Genomic DNA, 14,889 nt, shown 5'->3' on the forward strand with positions numbered 1-14,889 from the left:
CACTGGGCCCAAGAAAAAACAATCTAGAAGAACTAACCAACAGACTGAAAAGGTCTGACCTCATCTTGTGCTGAGAAGGCGGGGAGGCACCCTTCTCCTTCCTGCTCTTGGGGGCTGAGCTTGGGCATAAGGATTGTGCAGTGTGTGGTTTGGGGTGTTTTGTTGTTATTGGTCCTTGACTTACATTGTTGTTGTCATGTGTATTCATTGTAGTTGTCATTTTTTATAGCACAGGTAGTCTGTTATGACAATCTTCAAGCACTGGGATTCTCCTTTGTTTCTAGTTCTTTCCTACTACAAAAGACTTCTGTAGACCTATAATTGGTGTGGCGTACATGGGACTTGGGGCCACTGGGTAGCATCGTAGTGCATAGACTCATCTTCCCAAGTTAAAATCTTGCCTTGCTAGCTGTGTGATCCTCTTTGTCTCGGTTTCCTCATCAGTAAAATGAGCTGAAGAAGGAAATGGCAAACAACCCCAATATCTTTGTCATAAAAACCCCAAACGGGGACACAAAGAGTTGGACAGGACTGAAAACAACTGAACGACAACAAAAATATGGGGCTTATCTCATAGTCAGAAGGTGTGGACATTTGAGTTGTTCTGCAAAAGAGAGACCAATTCCAGGCCCTACCATTAGTACAATAGTGTGCTTGTCTTTGCATAACATTGACTATTTCACTTGTATTTTGTTTCTTTAGCTCCTAGGAAAGTACCTGGCCTGCTAGGTGCTTGATATATGCTTGTTGATCAACTGGTTGAATGTGATACTGTTGACCAGAACTTTGTTGCCCCTCCACGTTAAACTTTGTAATTTTGATTCTTCCAGAATTGTAATATCCCATAATTGGTGAGAAAGCCTCATTGAGATTGGTAAGAAAGTATCAGGGAAGAGCTTGGGACTATCAGAAACACGTATGATTTTCCAAGTGCAATCCATCCCACTCTTTTATTCCATTTAAATTCCGGATCCGGTTCACTGTCCAAGACAGATGTGCCGATGGAATGGCTCAATGGGCTATCTACCCAACTTGTTACAACGTGGACAATGGACATTCTTCATCCATTTGCTTTTTCCTCTAGAGATGTGAGGCCTGTATATTTTCTGTGGTTACAGATCTCATTGAGGAAGACCTGTAACACCCAGTGGAGTTGATGTAGCCAGCACAATGAACATCTGGACTACCTCACCATCTTAAAGGGAATCTTGCTTTCTTTTGCATTTTCTTCCAGATATTATCCATAACTATGGTATACTTAACCTTTGTTGAACATTTATCTCCTGGTTTTACGCCTTGGTTGATGTTGGTAACCAGAAGATCATTGAACAGAATCATCTCTCTGGTTAAGAGAACTGAAAGTTGGGGGCAGCTAGGTGGCACAGTGGATAGAGCACCGGCCTTGGAGTCAGGGGGACCTGAGTTCAAATCCGGCCTCAGACACTTGACACTTACTAGCTGTGTGACCCTGGGCAAGTCACTTAACCCCAATTGACTCACTAAAAAAAAAAGAGAGAGAGAGAACTGAAAGTTGGGGGCAGCTAGGTGGCGCAGTGGATAAAGCACCAGCCCTGGATTCCGGAGGACCTGAGTTCAAATCCAGCCTCAGACACTTGACACTTACTAGCTGTGTGACCCTGGGCAAGTCACTTAACCCCCATTGCCCTGCAAAAACCAAAACAAAACAAAAAAACAAACAAACAAAAAAAGAAAACTGAAAGTTGGTTGAAGGAATTGGAACATTTAATATGAAGATGATAATAGCTAATAATAATAGGTGGAATTTATAAAGTGGTTAATATTTCCAAAGCTCTTGACAAATATTAGTTCATTTGATCTTCCCAGCTCCCTGTGTGACAAGGTTATGATAACTGCCTTCATGTTTTTGACAGGAGGACTGTCATGGGAAAGCAGGATTGATTTGTTCTTCTTGGCTTCTGAGGGTAAAACTAAGACAAATGGGTAGAAGCTACATAGAGGAAGCTTTTGACTTGACATAAGAGGATACTTCTTAATAGTTAGAAGTGGCCAGAATTGGAATGAACCCACCCTAGGAGGTGGTGGGTTCTTCTGTACTTCCTGGATGTTTTCAATAGGAGCCTTGATGACTACTTGTCAGGCTTCTATAGACGGGATTACTGAAGGGATAGGTTTGGTTAGATGGCTTCTGAGCCATCTCTTCTACCTCTGGGATCTTTGGATTTCATACCACTTCTGACTTTATTGAGCAGGGAAAGGAAAGAGACCTAAAAATATCAGACCTTCCTATTTCTGGGAAGGCTAGATCATCTGATTTCCATTGTCATCCTTGATAAAAAGTGGATTATAAAAATACTGACAGATGCATTTCTTTTCCTTCCCTATATTCCAGATTTGTCTGTACATACTCTTGGGATGATCCTGCTGCATTGCATCTTATACCAAGCTTTGTACATATTTCTCTTTGTCTCTTCAGCCCTTTGCCATTTTGTGAGGTGGTTCTGCTCATCATGTTTTACACATGATTTTATATTTGACAAAGGTGCTACCTTTTATCATTGTCTTTCCATTTGGTGCATTGAGCATTTTCTAGCAGAGGTGGTTTCTGGGCCTTCACGTTGTGAAGATTGTGATTCATCTAAGCTATAGGAAATGGTGATAATTGGAGTCAAGAGCTTTTTCTTTAGCCATTTCCTATTTTTTTGGATGAGTAGCTTCTTTTTTGTTGTTGTTTTAAATAAGTTTTTATTGATATCTTTTGATTTTTTTAACAATATAATAAACCCCAGTAGCCTTCCCCTTACAGAGAGCTATCCCATATAATAAATAGTATTTTTTAGAGTCAAAAAATAGGGGGGATATCGGCATAAATGATGAATATGTCAAAAAAAGTCTGAAAACATGTGGTCTACATTTGTGAATCTCCATCTCAGCAAAGGGGTGTGGTGGGGATGTCTTCTCTTCTCTTTTCTTTCAAGATAGACTTATTCTTGATAATTTTGCAGCATTCACTTTGATTTTTTTGGTGGATCTTTCCATTTACTTTGTTGTAGTCATTGTGTATATTGTTTTCTTGGCTCTTCTTGTGTCGGTTCATGTAGAACTATACATATTTCTCTGGATTCATCACATCTGTCATTTCTGACGGTGCAGCAATATCTTATTGCATCGATATACCACAGTGTGTTTAGCCAGGCCCCAGTCATGTAAATAGTGTGTTGTACGGAGGGACCTTGACAATGACCTCCTTGGAGGATGAGCCTAGTAGTAAGACATCTGGGCCAGAGCTATGGACATTATAATCACATCATTTGCATAATTGTAAATTGCTTTCCAGAATGCGTGTCCTGGTTTGAAACTCCACCAAAAATGCACCAGTGTGCCTACTTTTCCCTGCAACCCCTCCAACACTGACTGTTCCCATCTTTTGTCATTTTTGTCTATTTGCTGGTGTGAGATGAAACTTTGGGCTGGTTTGATGGGCATTTCTCTTATTATTAATGATTTGGATCATTCTTACATATGGTCATTCATGTTTTTATTATTGTTGAATAAAATGGTGTGTTTTTATTTTTTTTCTCTATTACATTTAAAATATTTTGAATCACAAATTCTTTCCTTCCTTCCCCTCCACCTCCTCGAAAAGGCAAGTAATTTGATATAAATTATACATGCAAAGTCATACAAAACTTATTTCTATATTAGCCATTTTGCAAAAGAAAACCCAGACCAAGGGGAAAAAAAGAGAGAAAGCGAGAAAAATAAAGAAAAAATGTAAAAGTATTCTTTAATCTGCACTCAGACTCCATCAGTTCTTTCTTTGGAGGTAGATAGCATTTTTCATCATAAGTCCTTCAGAACTGTGGTTGGATCATTATATTGCTCAGAATAGCTATATCGTTTACAATTGATCATTGTATGATATTGTTGTTATTGTACAATGTTCTCCTGGCTCTGCTCACTTCACTTTGCATCAATTCATATAAACATCATGCCATAAGATATTAGGGATAGTTTTATACGTTTTTTACCTGTCTTTATACTTTTAATTTCTTTTTCTTACCTATTGCTAATGCTAGCATTTCCAGAACTATATCAAATATAGTGGGATCCTTGCTTTACTCTCATTTATTGGAGAGGTTCTAGAAATTCTGTATTGCATATGATATTTGAATTTCTTTTTGTACAGATACTTTTTATGTTGTTCATAAAATGATGCCTTTTTGCCAAACTTTATAGGATTTATAACATAAATAGATACGTTACCAAAGGCTTTTTCTGCATCTATTGAGATAATAATGAGGTTTGAGGTATTTTTATGATTTATGATTTATTATATTGATTGCTTTTTTCTAATGTTGTACTATCATTATATCCCTGTTATACTCAACTTGGTCACAATCAATGATTTCTTGAATAAATTGGTGTGGTCTATTTGACAAACTTTTATTTAAAAGTTTTGAATTGACATTCAATAATGGTATTAGTCTATACTTCTATGTTTTATCGTTCCCTAATTTAGGTATTAAGACCATATTTGTCTCATAAAAGGAATCTGGTAGGGTACGTTCTGTCTTATTTTTGAGAATAATTTGTGTAGTATTGGTTCTTTAATAGTTTGATAGAATTCTTTCTGTGAATCCATAAGGATTAGGAGGGTTTTCCCCCTCTGGCAGTTCCTTTGGATCTAGTTCTGTTTCCTTTTCTGAGATTAGGTTTAAGATCTCTTTTTGGTTTTCTATTAGTTTGGGTATTTTATATTTGTGAAAGTATTCCTCTCTTTTGTATTCTCAGTTTTGTTAGTATAAAACTGTGCATAGTAGGTTGTGATCATTCTTGTTCTCATCTTATTGTTATTTCACCTTGTTTCCTATTCTGTTGGTTTGATTTTCTCTCCTTTTCTTTTTAATTAGATTGGCTAAAAGCTTTACAATTTTATTAGTCTTTTCAAAGAATCAGCTTTTAGTTTTATTTCTCATTTCTAGGTTCTCTCTAACTTTTGATAACTCCTCTTTTGTGCTTATTTTAGGTTTATTTGTTGACTTTGTAATTTTTAAATGTATATTCAGTTTATTAATCTTTTCTTTTTCTATTTTGTTAATGTATGTTTGTAGGGATATAATTTTTCCCCTGAGGACTGCTTTAGCTGCATCCCAGAAATTTTGGTATGTTTTTTTCAACATTATTATTTTCTTCCACATAATTATTATTTCAATGTTCTTTTGCCTACTCATTACTGAAGATTTTACTGTTAAGTCTCCATTTGGATCTGTCTTTTGTTTGTGTTCCACAAACTGATGACTATTTTTATTGCTTTATCATCTATAAAGGACATACTTATTATTTCTGCCTTTTTCATTTTATTTTTATTTCTCCCCTCCTTGTATTTTTTTCTTTTGCAATATGCTATGTGACTTAGTATATGATGAGTTTTTGTAACCTGAAACCTTAAGTTGTGCTGAGAAATATGTATCCTTTGCGGTCCAACTTAAAAGATGCAGTGTCTTTTAGTTCTAGGTTTTCCAACATTCACTTCTACATTATTATTTTGTTTCTGTTAGATTTATCTAAATCTCCTATCATTAAGTATTTCTAAGGTACCTATTTTGGATTCCCTCTTCTAAATAGCTTCTGTATTATTATGTTATAGATCTTGTACCCTGGTCCTTTTTTTCCTGTTGTGCATCATTCTTGGAAGTGCCAATTCCTGTTTGTGATCAAGAGGTTGTTCCCTCGTGTTTGGAACTTTCCTGTCTGTAATTGTGAGGGTCATTATTATCCTTGACCTTTCCCATGACCTTTTTTTTCCTATTTGCCTTGAAATCTCACTGGGTCCATTCCCTGCCCTTCCTCTGAGTGTTATTTGCCCCCAAGAGCTCTGATTCCCCTTCTCTTGAGGCAGGATGAGTGATGTCTCTAAGCACCAAATTCCTACACTCTTAAGGTCTGGATCTCCTTTTATAAAATATCTTTCTTTTCCCATGGGAGCATGCATCAGTAATACTCTATCCTACCAGTGAAACAAGACTTCTACCTTTCTTTCCTCCTATTCTAATCCCTCCCTATGTTTCTTCATTCATTTTCCTGTAGGCTTCTTTTTGAGAGACTACAGGACTAATTTTCCTTTCATTGTAGCCTTTGACTCGGGTACATTAAATATATTTCCTTTTATCATCTTCCTCCCCTCTTATATGAGTACTCCCATTCTGTAATTTAGTGTCTCTCTCTCTCTCTCTCACACACACACACACACACACACACACACACACACACACACACAGAAATACTGACTTATAGGAGGGTCTATTTGACTTGCTTTTATCCATGACTCCTTCTATACTTTTAGAAGGAAATCTCTTGGTTTCTCTGTTGTTATTTTGTTCTTGTCCCTGGTTTCTATATATTTATTATCTTGGGTTTTTGAAAAGCAAAAAAATTTGTTCAGGTCTGAATTTCTTTCTAGGAATGCTTCAAATGCCTCTTTTTTACTGAATGTCCTATCTTTTTTCATTAATGGTTAGCCTATGTGCAAGAAAGGTATGTGTTCTGGGGTTCCATCTTGAGCCCCTTTGCTCTTCAGAATCCATCATTCCATTCCCCTCTGTGGTTTCTAGTGAGTGCAGAATAATCTTGTGTTATTTTAATTCCTTTTCCTTTATATTTGAAACTTTTCTCCTAGTCACTTGCAGAATTTGTTGTTTATCAGTAGAATTGGTAACTTTAACTACTCTGTATCTTGGAGTTTTGCAGCAGAGGTTTTTTGGTTTTTGTTTTTCAGGAGGCAATCTGTGGTTTCTTTCGCTTGGTACTTTGTTTTCTGTGTTCAGAAATTTTTTACTATTTTCTTGTTTTATTTCTTGCATTATGGTGTCTAGGTTTTTTAACTTGTTATTTAGGCCTATAATCCTTAAATTGCCTCTCTACCTCCTGTCTTCAAATTCATCCATCGCTTGCATTCCTCCAACAGATTGTCCCCTCTCTCATCCCCACTCTATTACTTATCTTCAATTTCTGTCTACTGGCTCCTTCCCTACTGCCTTCAGATATGCCCATGTCTCCCCCATCCTCAAAAAACCCCTCATTTGAACCTTCTTTCTTTGCTATCATTCTGTAACTCTTCTATCCTATGTAGCTAAACTCCTTGAAAAGGCTGTCTACAATAGGTGCCTTTACTTCCTCTTTTCCCACTTTCTTCTTAACCCCTTATAGTCTGGCTTCCAACTTAATCATTCCATTAAAACTGCTCTCTCCAAGGTTAGAAATGATCTCTTAATTGCCAAATCCAGTGGCCTTTTCTGAATCCCCATTCTCCTTGGCTTTTCTGCTACCTTTGAAACACTTTGGAACACCCTTTCCTCTTTGATACTCTTTTCTTTGTAGATTTTCAGGAACACCACTCTCTCCTAGTTCTCCTTCTTATTTGACCACTTCTTCTCACTCTCCTTTGCTGGGTCCTTATCTAGCTTAGGGTTTCTTTAACTTTTTCCACTCATGACCCCTTTTCACCGGAGAATTTTTTACACAACACAAGGTATATAGGTATATAAAATAAGTATACATAACCTTTTACTGTTGCCAAAATTTCTGCGACCCCCACATTCAGTTACATGATCCTATATAGGGTCATGACCCACAGTTTAAGAAGCTTTGATCAAGGTCATGTCTTCTAATCATAGTTAATCCACATTATTCTCTCCTGTATCCTCTTCTCTTTTCCTTCTATCCTACTTCACTTAGTGATCTTGTCAGAGACCATGGATTTAATTACCATCTCTATAATGATGAATCTCAAATCTCCCTATCCTGCCTGAACCTCTCTGCTGTCTTCTAATCTCATCTCTCCAGTAGCCTTTTGGACATCCTTGAACTGGATGTGTAGTGAACATCTTAAACTTGGTGTCCAGTAGACATCTTGAACTCACCTTTTCCAAAATTGTTATCTTCATTATTATAATCTAATCTCTTGCCAAGGTCTGTTGATTCCACCTTTGCAATATCTCTCTAATATTCCCTTTTCTCTCCTCTGACACTTCTGTCACTCTAGTGTAGGCCCTCATCACCTCACACATAGAGGCATTATACACAGTAAATAGTGCTAATAATGGTCATTATTATTACACATATGAAGCACACACTAGCCTGCTGGTGGGTCTGCCTGTGTCAAGTCTCTTCCCATTCTAATCCATCCTCCATTCAGTCACTAAGGTGATTTTCCTAAGACTCAGGTCATCATGTCACCCCCCCACACACACACACACACACTTGTTAAACTCCAGTGGCTCCCTGTTGCCCCCAGGATGAAATACAGACTCCTGTTTGGCATTGAAAGCCCTCATAACCTATCCTACTTCTCCAGTCTTTTTGCTACTCTATTTCTTAACACAGACTTTTCTGTCCAGTGACACTGGCCTCCTGGCTGTTCTAGAAGCAAAACATTCCATCTCTCAGTTTCTGGCTTTTTTTCTGGCTTGCTCCCATGCCTGGAATGGTCTCCTTCCTCTTTGCCTCCTGCATCCCCTGCCTTCTGAGTCCCATCTGAGGTCTCATCTTCTGCAGGAAGCTTTCCCCAACCCCTCTTCATTCTAGTGCTTTCCTTCTTTTAATTATTTCCTATTCATCCTTTATATAGCTTCTTTGTACATGTTTGTTTCCTTGTCTCCCCCCTTAGACTGTGAACTCCTTTGTATCCCTAGCGATCAGCACCATGGTAGAAGTTTAATAAATGTTTATTGACTGACTCAGTTCTCTAGCTGAGTTTGGTGTTTCCATGCTACAGTCCTAGCCAGAACAAGCATTTGCCTTTTGGTTTTCTGTAGTATGGAGAGGAGTGCCGTGGGCTTAATGGGTTAATTTTGGTTGTGACCCTATTGGTTGGCTTGGTTTGGCCTTGTCATGACAAGGTGGGAAATGGGGGAGAAGTTGAGTGAGTACACTAGGGTTAGGGATTAGCCTTCTAAAGGTCATTCGATTTTTACCTTGTTGGGATTCTTGGTGTCCTTGACTGTGAAGATAGGGGAAATTGTTTTCTCTTTTGTGCCTAATTCCTATATGAAAGATGTTTGAGAGGCCCCGAGGATCACAGAGAATGTCTTGTCCTCCACCGCATTCGTGCTGTGATCCAGAAGTCTCTCACCTCTGTTTTCTCAGTCCAAAAGCACGTTTCCCAGTGTTTAAAACTTGTCATCGCCCTGGCCAGGTATTGAGATAGAAGTTGATTTGGTTTTTAGGGTCTTGCTAGATTTGTTAGATAATTGCATTCTCTTTCTCGTCTCCAGTAAATGTTGCCTTATAAACCACATTGATTGTCATGAAGCCTAAACCACAGGCATCCTTTTGGCAGCCCATAATCCTCAGTCGTCCTTAGGGAAGTTCATAAACTGTATCATCCTTATGATGCTTCCTGAGCTGTAGGCTTCCTCATGATGGCCCTTTTCCTGTGCACCTCCTGAGTCCTATAAGAAGACCAAGTATCTCATAGAATGAGGTCTTTGGGCACACAATTAAACCAACTCTGAGCCCTCCTTACATTTAGTTTGAACAGCTGTAATTTCTTTGTTTAATGGTTTTGTTTATGGAAATAATTCAGTTCCTCCAGTAGTATGTCAATTCAATGGTCATTGGATAAAAATCTGGCATTTAGAATACCAACAATTAATTTAACGTTTATGGACAATCTGAAAGTGACTTCTTAGCTCCTTCTGCGACCCTTTCCACCATGTCGACTGCAGAAGCTCAGAACTGGGTGCTGGTTTACATTTTTCTAATTTTCATGTTCAGAAGATTGCCCGTTCTTCTAATATTGAGCCTCCCTATCCTGGGACAACAGACCCACACTGTCCCTGGGACTGGGAGCAAAATCTTCTTAGCTTGGAAGAATCTCTCAGGCCTTTGACTTCCCCAACCTAGCTATTGAGAGTCAAGGGTTGGGGCAGCTAGGTGGTGCAGTGGATAGAGCACCAGCCCTGGAGTCAGGAGTACCTGGGTTCAAATCTGGCCTCAGACACTTAACACTTACTAGCTGTGTAACCCTGGGCAAGTCACTTAACCCCAATTGCCTCACTTAAAAAAAAAAAGAAGAAAGAAAAGAGAATCAAGGGTTACTTTCACACCCCACTGAGGAATGAGAGTAGGACTTTTGTGGAGGGTTCATGGATGTCTGTTCCATGATTTTATATCACCATTATTAGCACTAGTTACAGAACAGTCACATGGACTTGTTGCTTTGGTGATCAGGCATACAAGAACTAGGCGTTTTAGAGCTTGCAGGTTAAAAATGAAAAGCAGGGAGGATGCACCATCCTCTAGAATTGTTCCTCATGACTTGGGTGCTTCTGGGAACTTTGCTATGGATGGCAGCCCATCCATGCCATCTTCTCCAGTGTGATGTTTGTACCCTTTTCCAAATCTGCCACAGGCAACACGTCAGACAGATTTGAAGCCTTCCTCTGTCTTGGGACACACCAGGTATGGCCATCGCTTGATCTCCTGCCATCCATGGCCTGCCTCCTTTGATAGCCACTCAACTAATAAAAAAAAAAAATCCAGATCAGGAAAAACAGTTATGTACAGAAAGTATGGTGTACATGAAGATTACTCACTTGTACTTTTACATGCCTGTTGGGAAGAATGAGAAAAAAGATCAGCTGTTAATTAGCAGTGAGTCTGTCAAATGAATACTTGATTATCCCTTAATTTCAAGTGTTAAAAGTTTCACTGCTCCCCATTATCATGTGGAGGAGGGGAAGAAATATGTATTGTATATGGTTTGCTATGTGATTGGGGGGGGGGCAGTAAGGGTCATGTGACTTGCCCAGGGTCACACAGCTAGTGTCAAGTGTCTGAGGCCGGATTTGAACTCAGGTCCTCCTGAATCCAGGGCTGGTGCTTTATCCACTGCACCACCTAGCTGCCCTGCTATGTGATTTTGAATAAGAAGGAACAACTTAGTTTGTAGGCTTTTTTCCTTTACCTATTACTTATTTAATTTCTGTGAGGACCTCCTGGTGTAGAAACTCCCTCCACTGAGACAGGTTACCCATTGATCTGTAGCTTTTTCGTTTTTAAGAGATGTCTGCCGTCTCACAGATAGGATGTGTCAGAGGCAGAGTTTGGGCCTAGGTTTTTCTTACCAAGCCCAGCCTTCTGTCTACTATACTGGGAGTCCTCAACTATTTGTAGTTGAAAATATGCTTTCCTCCAAACAACCCTGTGTCATTTGTCCCCCACTTCACTGATAAGGGACAAGCTGAAGCACCTCATCTGAAGGCACAGCCCAGGCCAGAGTCAGCAGAGAGTTGATCCCTAGACCAGAGCTTCAGGGGAAGGATTGAAGGAGGGTTTTTCAAGTAGACTTTCAAGGGTCTCATCTTAAAGCTCTATGTTTATTAGAGAAGGAAGCTGACACCTTGTTAGTTGGGATATACTTACTAAAAATATCATGGAGGAAGGCATCATGGTGCCCACATGGTAACTAATTTCCCAATATTCCTAATGTGCTCTTTTAATTAAAGTTTCTTAACCACAAGGAAGAGCCTGTCTTCTGGATTTATGACTTGCAGAGTTCATTCGTTGTAGCACAGGAGGAAAAAACAAGAAGAGGAAGTGGCGTTGGCTATGGGGATGCTGCCTTGGATGGATGAAGCGAGGCTTTTTTCACTTTTCCAATTTCAGGCAAAGCACTGAAAAATGTCAGTGCTAGACTATTAATAAGAGGTTATGATTTAAGCCCTGACAGGTTCTGAGCTGTAATGCTGTGAATAAGTTTCTCATTATTTCTCACCCGAGTAAGGATAGAAAATCCTAAATGAGCTTCAGTATTCTTCAGATCGTGGTCTTGCCAGTGTATGCAGGGAGATTAAAGTTAATTTTATGGTCTTCAAATTAGAAAGCTCATCTTCTTAATAATAGCTTATGTCAATGACCCAAAAGAAGTTATCTAATGGAATTTCATAAATCTTGCAGGTACAAATTTATTCTGAGATATAGATGAGGAAATATTATATTATTTAGTATGACGATGAAGATCTTTCTGGCCCATTTCCTTTTCAGAACTCACTGGGTTACATGGTGTACAGAGAATCCCATAGTGGTTAGGATGCTGGGCCTGGAGTTAAGTTCAAATCCTGCCTCAGACACCCACTAGTTTTGTGATAGAGCCATAGACAGCATGTAGGTGCCACTACTACCAGCACTACAACAAAATGTTGTTGTTTGTCCTAAGTTTTCAGAGCGGACCATGACAGATGTCATGACTTGGATTGAAGGGAGGGAGGGCTGTGCAAGGACAACAACCTCACTCTCTCCTCCAGAGCCATCTGGGTCTAGTGGCAAGATATAGATCAGGACGACTGGGGATGGCCCTGGTCATTTAAGGCAGTGGGGGTTAAGTGACTTGCTCAGGGTCACACAGCTAGTACGTGTCTGAGGTGAGATTTGAACTCAGATCCTCCTGATTCCAGGGCCAGTGCTTTATCCACTGTGTGACCTAGCTGCCCCACAACAAATTGGATGTGTAATAGTTTAACATGTATAAAATCCACTCAAGTCTTGTCCCAGTGATATCACAGTATAGGGTGGCCCAAAGTTCTCAGTGGCTATGCTATTGAAATGGGAGCCATGCCCAAGGGCCAGCCCAGTTAAGGTCAGGGACCCTCATCTTTTGGTTTATTGTCCGTTACGCTTCCTGAGGATACTCCACGAAGTTGTAGTGGGTTTGGGGTCTGCCTAGGTGGAGGGTGCACCTGTACACAAAATCATGGTACCTTCTGTACAACTTACCCAGCAACCTTACTGTGGGTCAGACCAGGTGGCAGCATGACATAGTGAATGAAAGGCTTGGGGTCAGATTTCTAATACCTGTTGGCTCTGTGACCCTGGGTAAAATCACCTCTCAACTCACTAAGACTGTAGGTTGCATTAGTAGAGAAAGTTTATTCACAAGTATTGCCTCTTGCCAGTAAAATCATAGGTCCAGACCCCCCCCCCCAAAAAAAATAGAAATCATGTGCCAGGTCCTGGGGGTTCAAAGGCAAAAAACCCCCAGTGCCTGCCTGCAGGCATCTTAAATTCTACTGGAGAGAAAGAAACTCTGTGTACATAGACATGTAAAGACAAAGGGATTTCAGTGTTGGGGAGAGTGCTGACACAAGGAATGATCTGAAGAGCCTCATGCAGCTGGTGGCCCTGGAGCTGAGCCCAGAGGAGAGCTGGGGGTTCCAAGAGATTGCAGGGGGCAGCTAGGTGGTGCAGTGGATAAAGCACCGGCCCTAGATTCAGAAGGACCTGAGTTCAAATCCAGCCTGAGACACTTGACACTTACTAGCTGTGTGACCCTGGGCAAGTCACTTAATCCCCATTGCCCCGCAAAAAATAAAATAAAATAAAAAGATTGGGGGGGGGCTGGGGGAAGGTGGGAGTGAAGAGAAGCATTCCATACCCAGAGGAAGAACACAGTGGAGCCATATTGTGAATGCCTTTGAAAGCCAAGCAGAGGAGGATGCATTTTATTTTAGACAAGAAGCTTCTGGAGCAAGGGGGTAACATGGTCAGCTCTCTGCTTAAGAAGTATCCATCTGCCAACGATGCAGGGGGGTGAGTTGGAGAGGGAAAAGAATAGATGTGGGGAGAGCAATGAGGCGGTTTCGCAATAGTCCAGGAGTGACGTGCTCAAGGGCTGAGCCCGGCTGGTAGCTCTGTGAATGGAGAGGAGAGGGCGGATGGGAGCGACGCTGTGAAGCAGAACTGACAAGACTTGGCAATGGATCGGATGCAAACCTGGGCAAATACAAGAATGATGGTGTCCTCTAAATAGGGAAGTTCTTAAGCAGGGGACTCGGTGGTGGGGGATGGGGGCGGGGGGGGGGGAGGGAGAAGCAGGATGTATTCCATTTGGGATGAATAGAATTTGAGATGCGTTTGTGATTTCCAGATGGAGACATTCAACAGGTGCTGGGCAGTACAGGGCTATAGCTCAAAGCTTCTAAAACTGGTTTGCAACCCTTTGTGGGGTCACGTAACTGAATGTGGGGGTCATGAAAAATGGCAACAGTAAAAGGTTGTCTGCCTATTTTATATACCTGCATACCTGGGGTCACATGAAAATGTCTCAGGTGAAAAGGGGTCACGAGTGGAAGAAGTTTAAGAAGCCCTGCTGCTATCGTGTTCAGTAGAGAAATGAGGGCTAGGTTGCATTTATAGAATTATTGAAGTCAAATAGAAAGACTGAGAGTCTCCTAATGTTTTACCTAAAACATTTTGGTAACCCATAGCATTTAGTTTCTTTTTATTCTATTAGGTTTTAGTTTTGGCTACTTTTAAAATTCCTCTTTTAGAAAAACTGTTGAAGGAACATAAAGAAAATTCTGGGATTTAGGATGGTAATAAGGGATTTTTGAGGGGGCAGCTAGGTGGCACAGTGGATAAAGCACTGGTCCTGGATTCAGGAGGACCTGAGTTCAAATCTGACCTCAGACACTTGACACTTACTAGCTGTGTGACCCTGGGCAAGTCACTTAACCCTCATTGCCCCCCCCCCCCAAAAAGGGATTTTTGAGTGAGGAAATTGATCCGAAAATGAATTTTTTCCAGTTTTTTGTTTCTTGATCCTATAGTTTTCCTAAGCTAATCATCTCTTTATTTTCTGAGATGGGGCACTCTAATACCTTTTAATCATCTGTTTTCTTAATTAAATTTCAGTTTCTTCTAAAGCATTTTACTTTTTTTCAGCAGCAAATACCAGTTGTGGGCTGCCTCTGAAAATGTTACGGAAGACACCTATATACACATGTGGCACGTACCTAGTGATGCTGGTTCCCCCACCAGGGGGCTCAGGCAGCTCTGCGACCCGTTCACTCTTTGGTGGAACCAGTGGTCTGTCGTCTTTAAAAAGTAAGAGGGCTTCTTCCATTTGTC

The 14,889-nt window shown here is 40.4% G+C and overlaps 1 protein-coding gene across 7 annotated transcripts in view; it reads left to right on the forward strand.

Moving 5' to 3' along the window:
* Positions 1 to 14,889, forward strand: part of HECTD4 (HECT domain E3 ubiquitin protein ligase 4) — a 171,890-nt gene that overhangs the window by 68,539 nt on the left and 88,462 nt on the right. For 4 of the 7 annotated variants that reach the window (XM_043968519.1, XM_043968533.1, XM_043968548.1 and 1 more), the window contains exon 9: positions 14,704 to 14,865. In XM_043968519.1, coding sequence (XP_043824454.1) covers positions 14,704 to 14,865 — 162 coding nt within the window. The remainder of the gene's footprint in view (positions 1 to 14,703; positions 14,866 to 14,889) is intronic. The other 3 variants (XM_043968525.1, XM_043968555.1, XM_043968562.1) reach the window with 1 other exon arrangement.

The sequence above is a fragment of the Dromiciops gliroides genome, chromosome 1 (assembly GCF_019393635.1).
Source record: "Dromiciops gliroides isolate mDroGli1 chromosome 1, mDroGli1.pri, whole genome shotgun sequence".
NCBI lineage: Eukaryota > Metazoa > Chordata > Mammalia > Microbiotheria > Microbiotheriidae > Dromiciops > Dromiciops gliroides.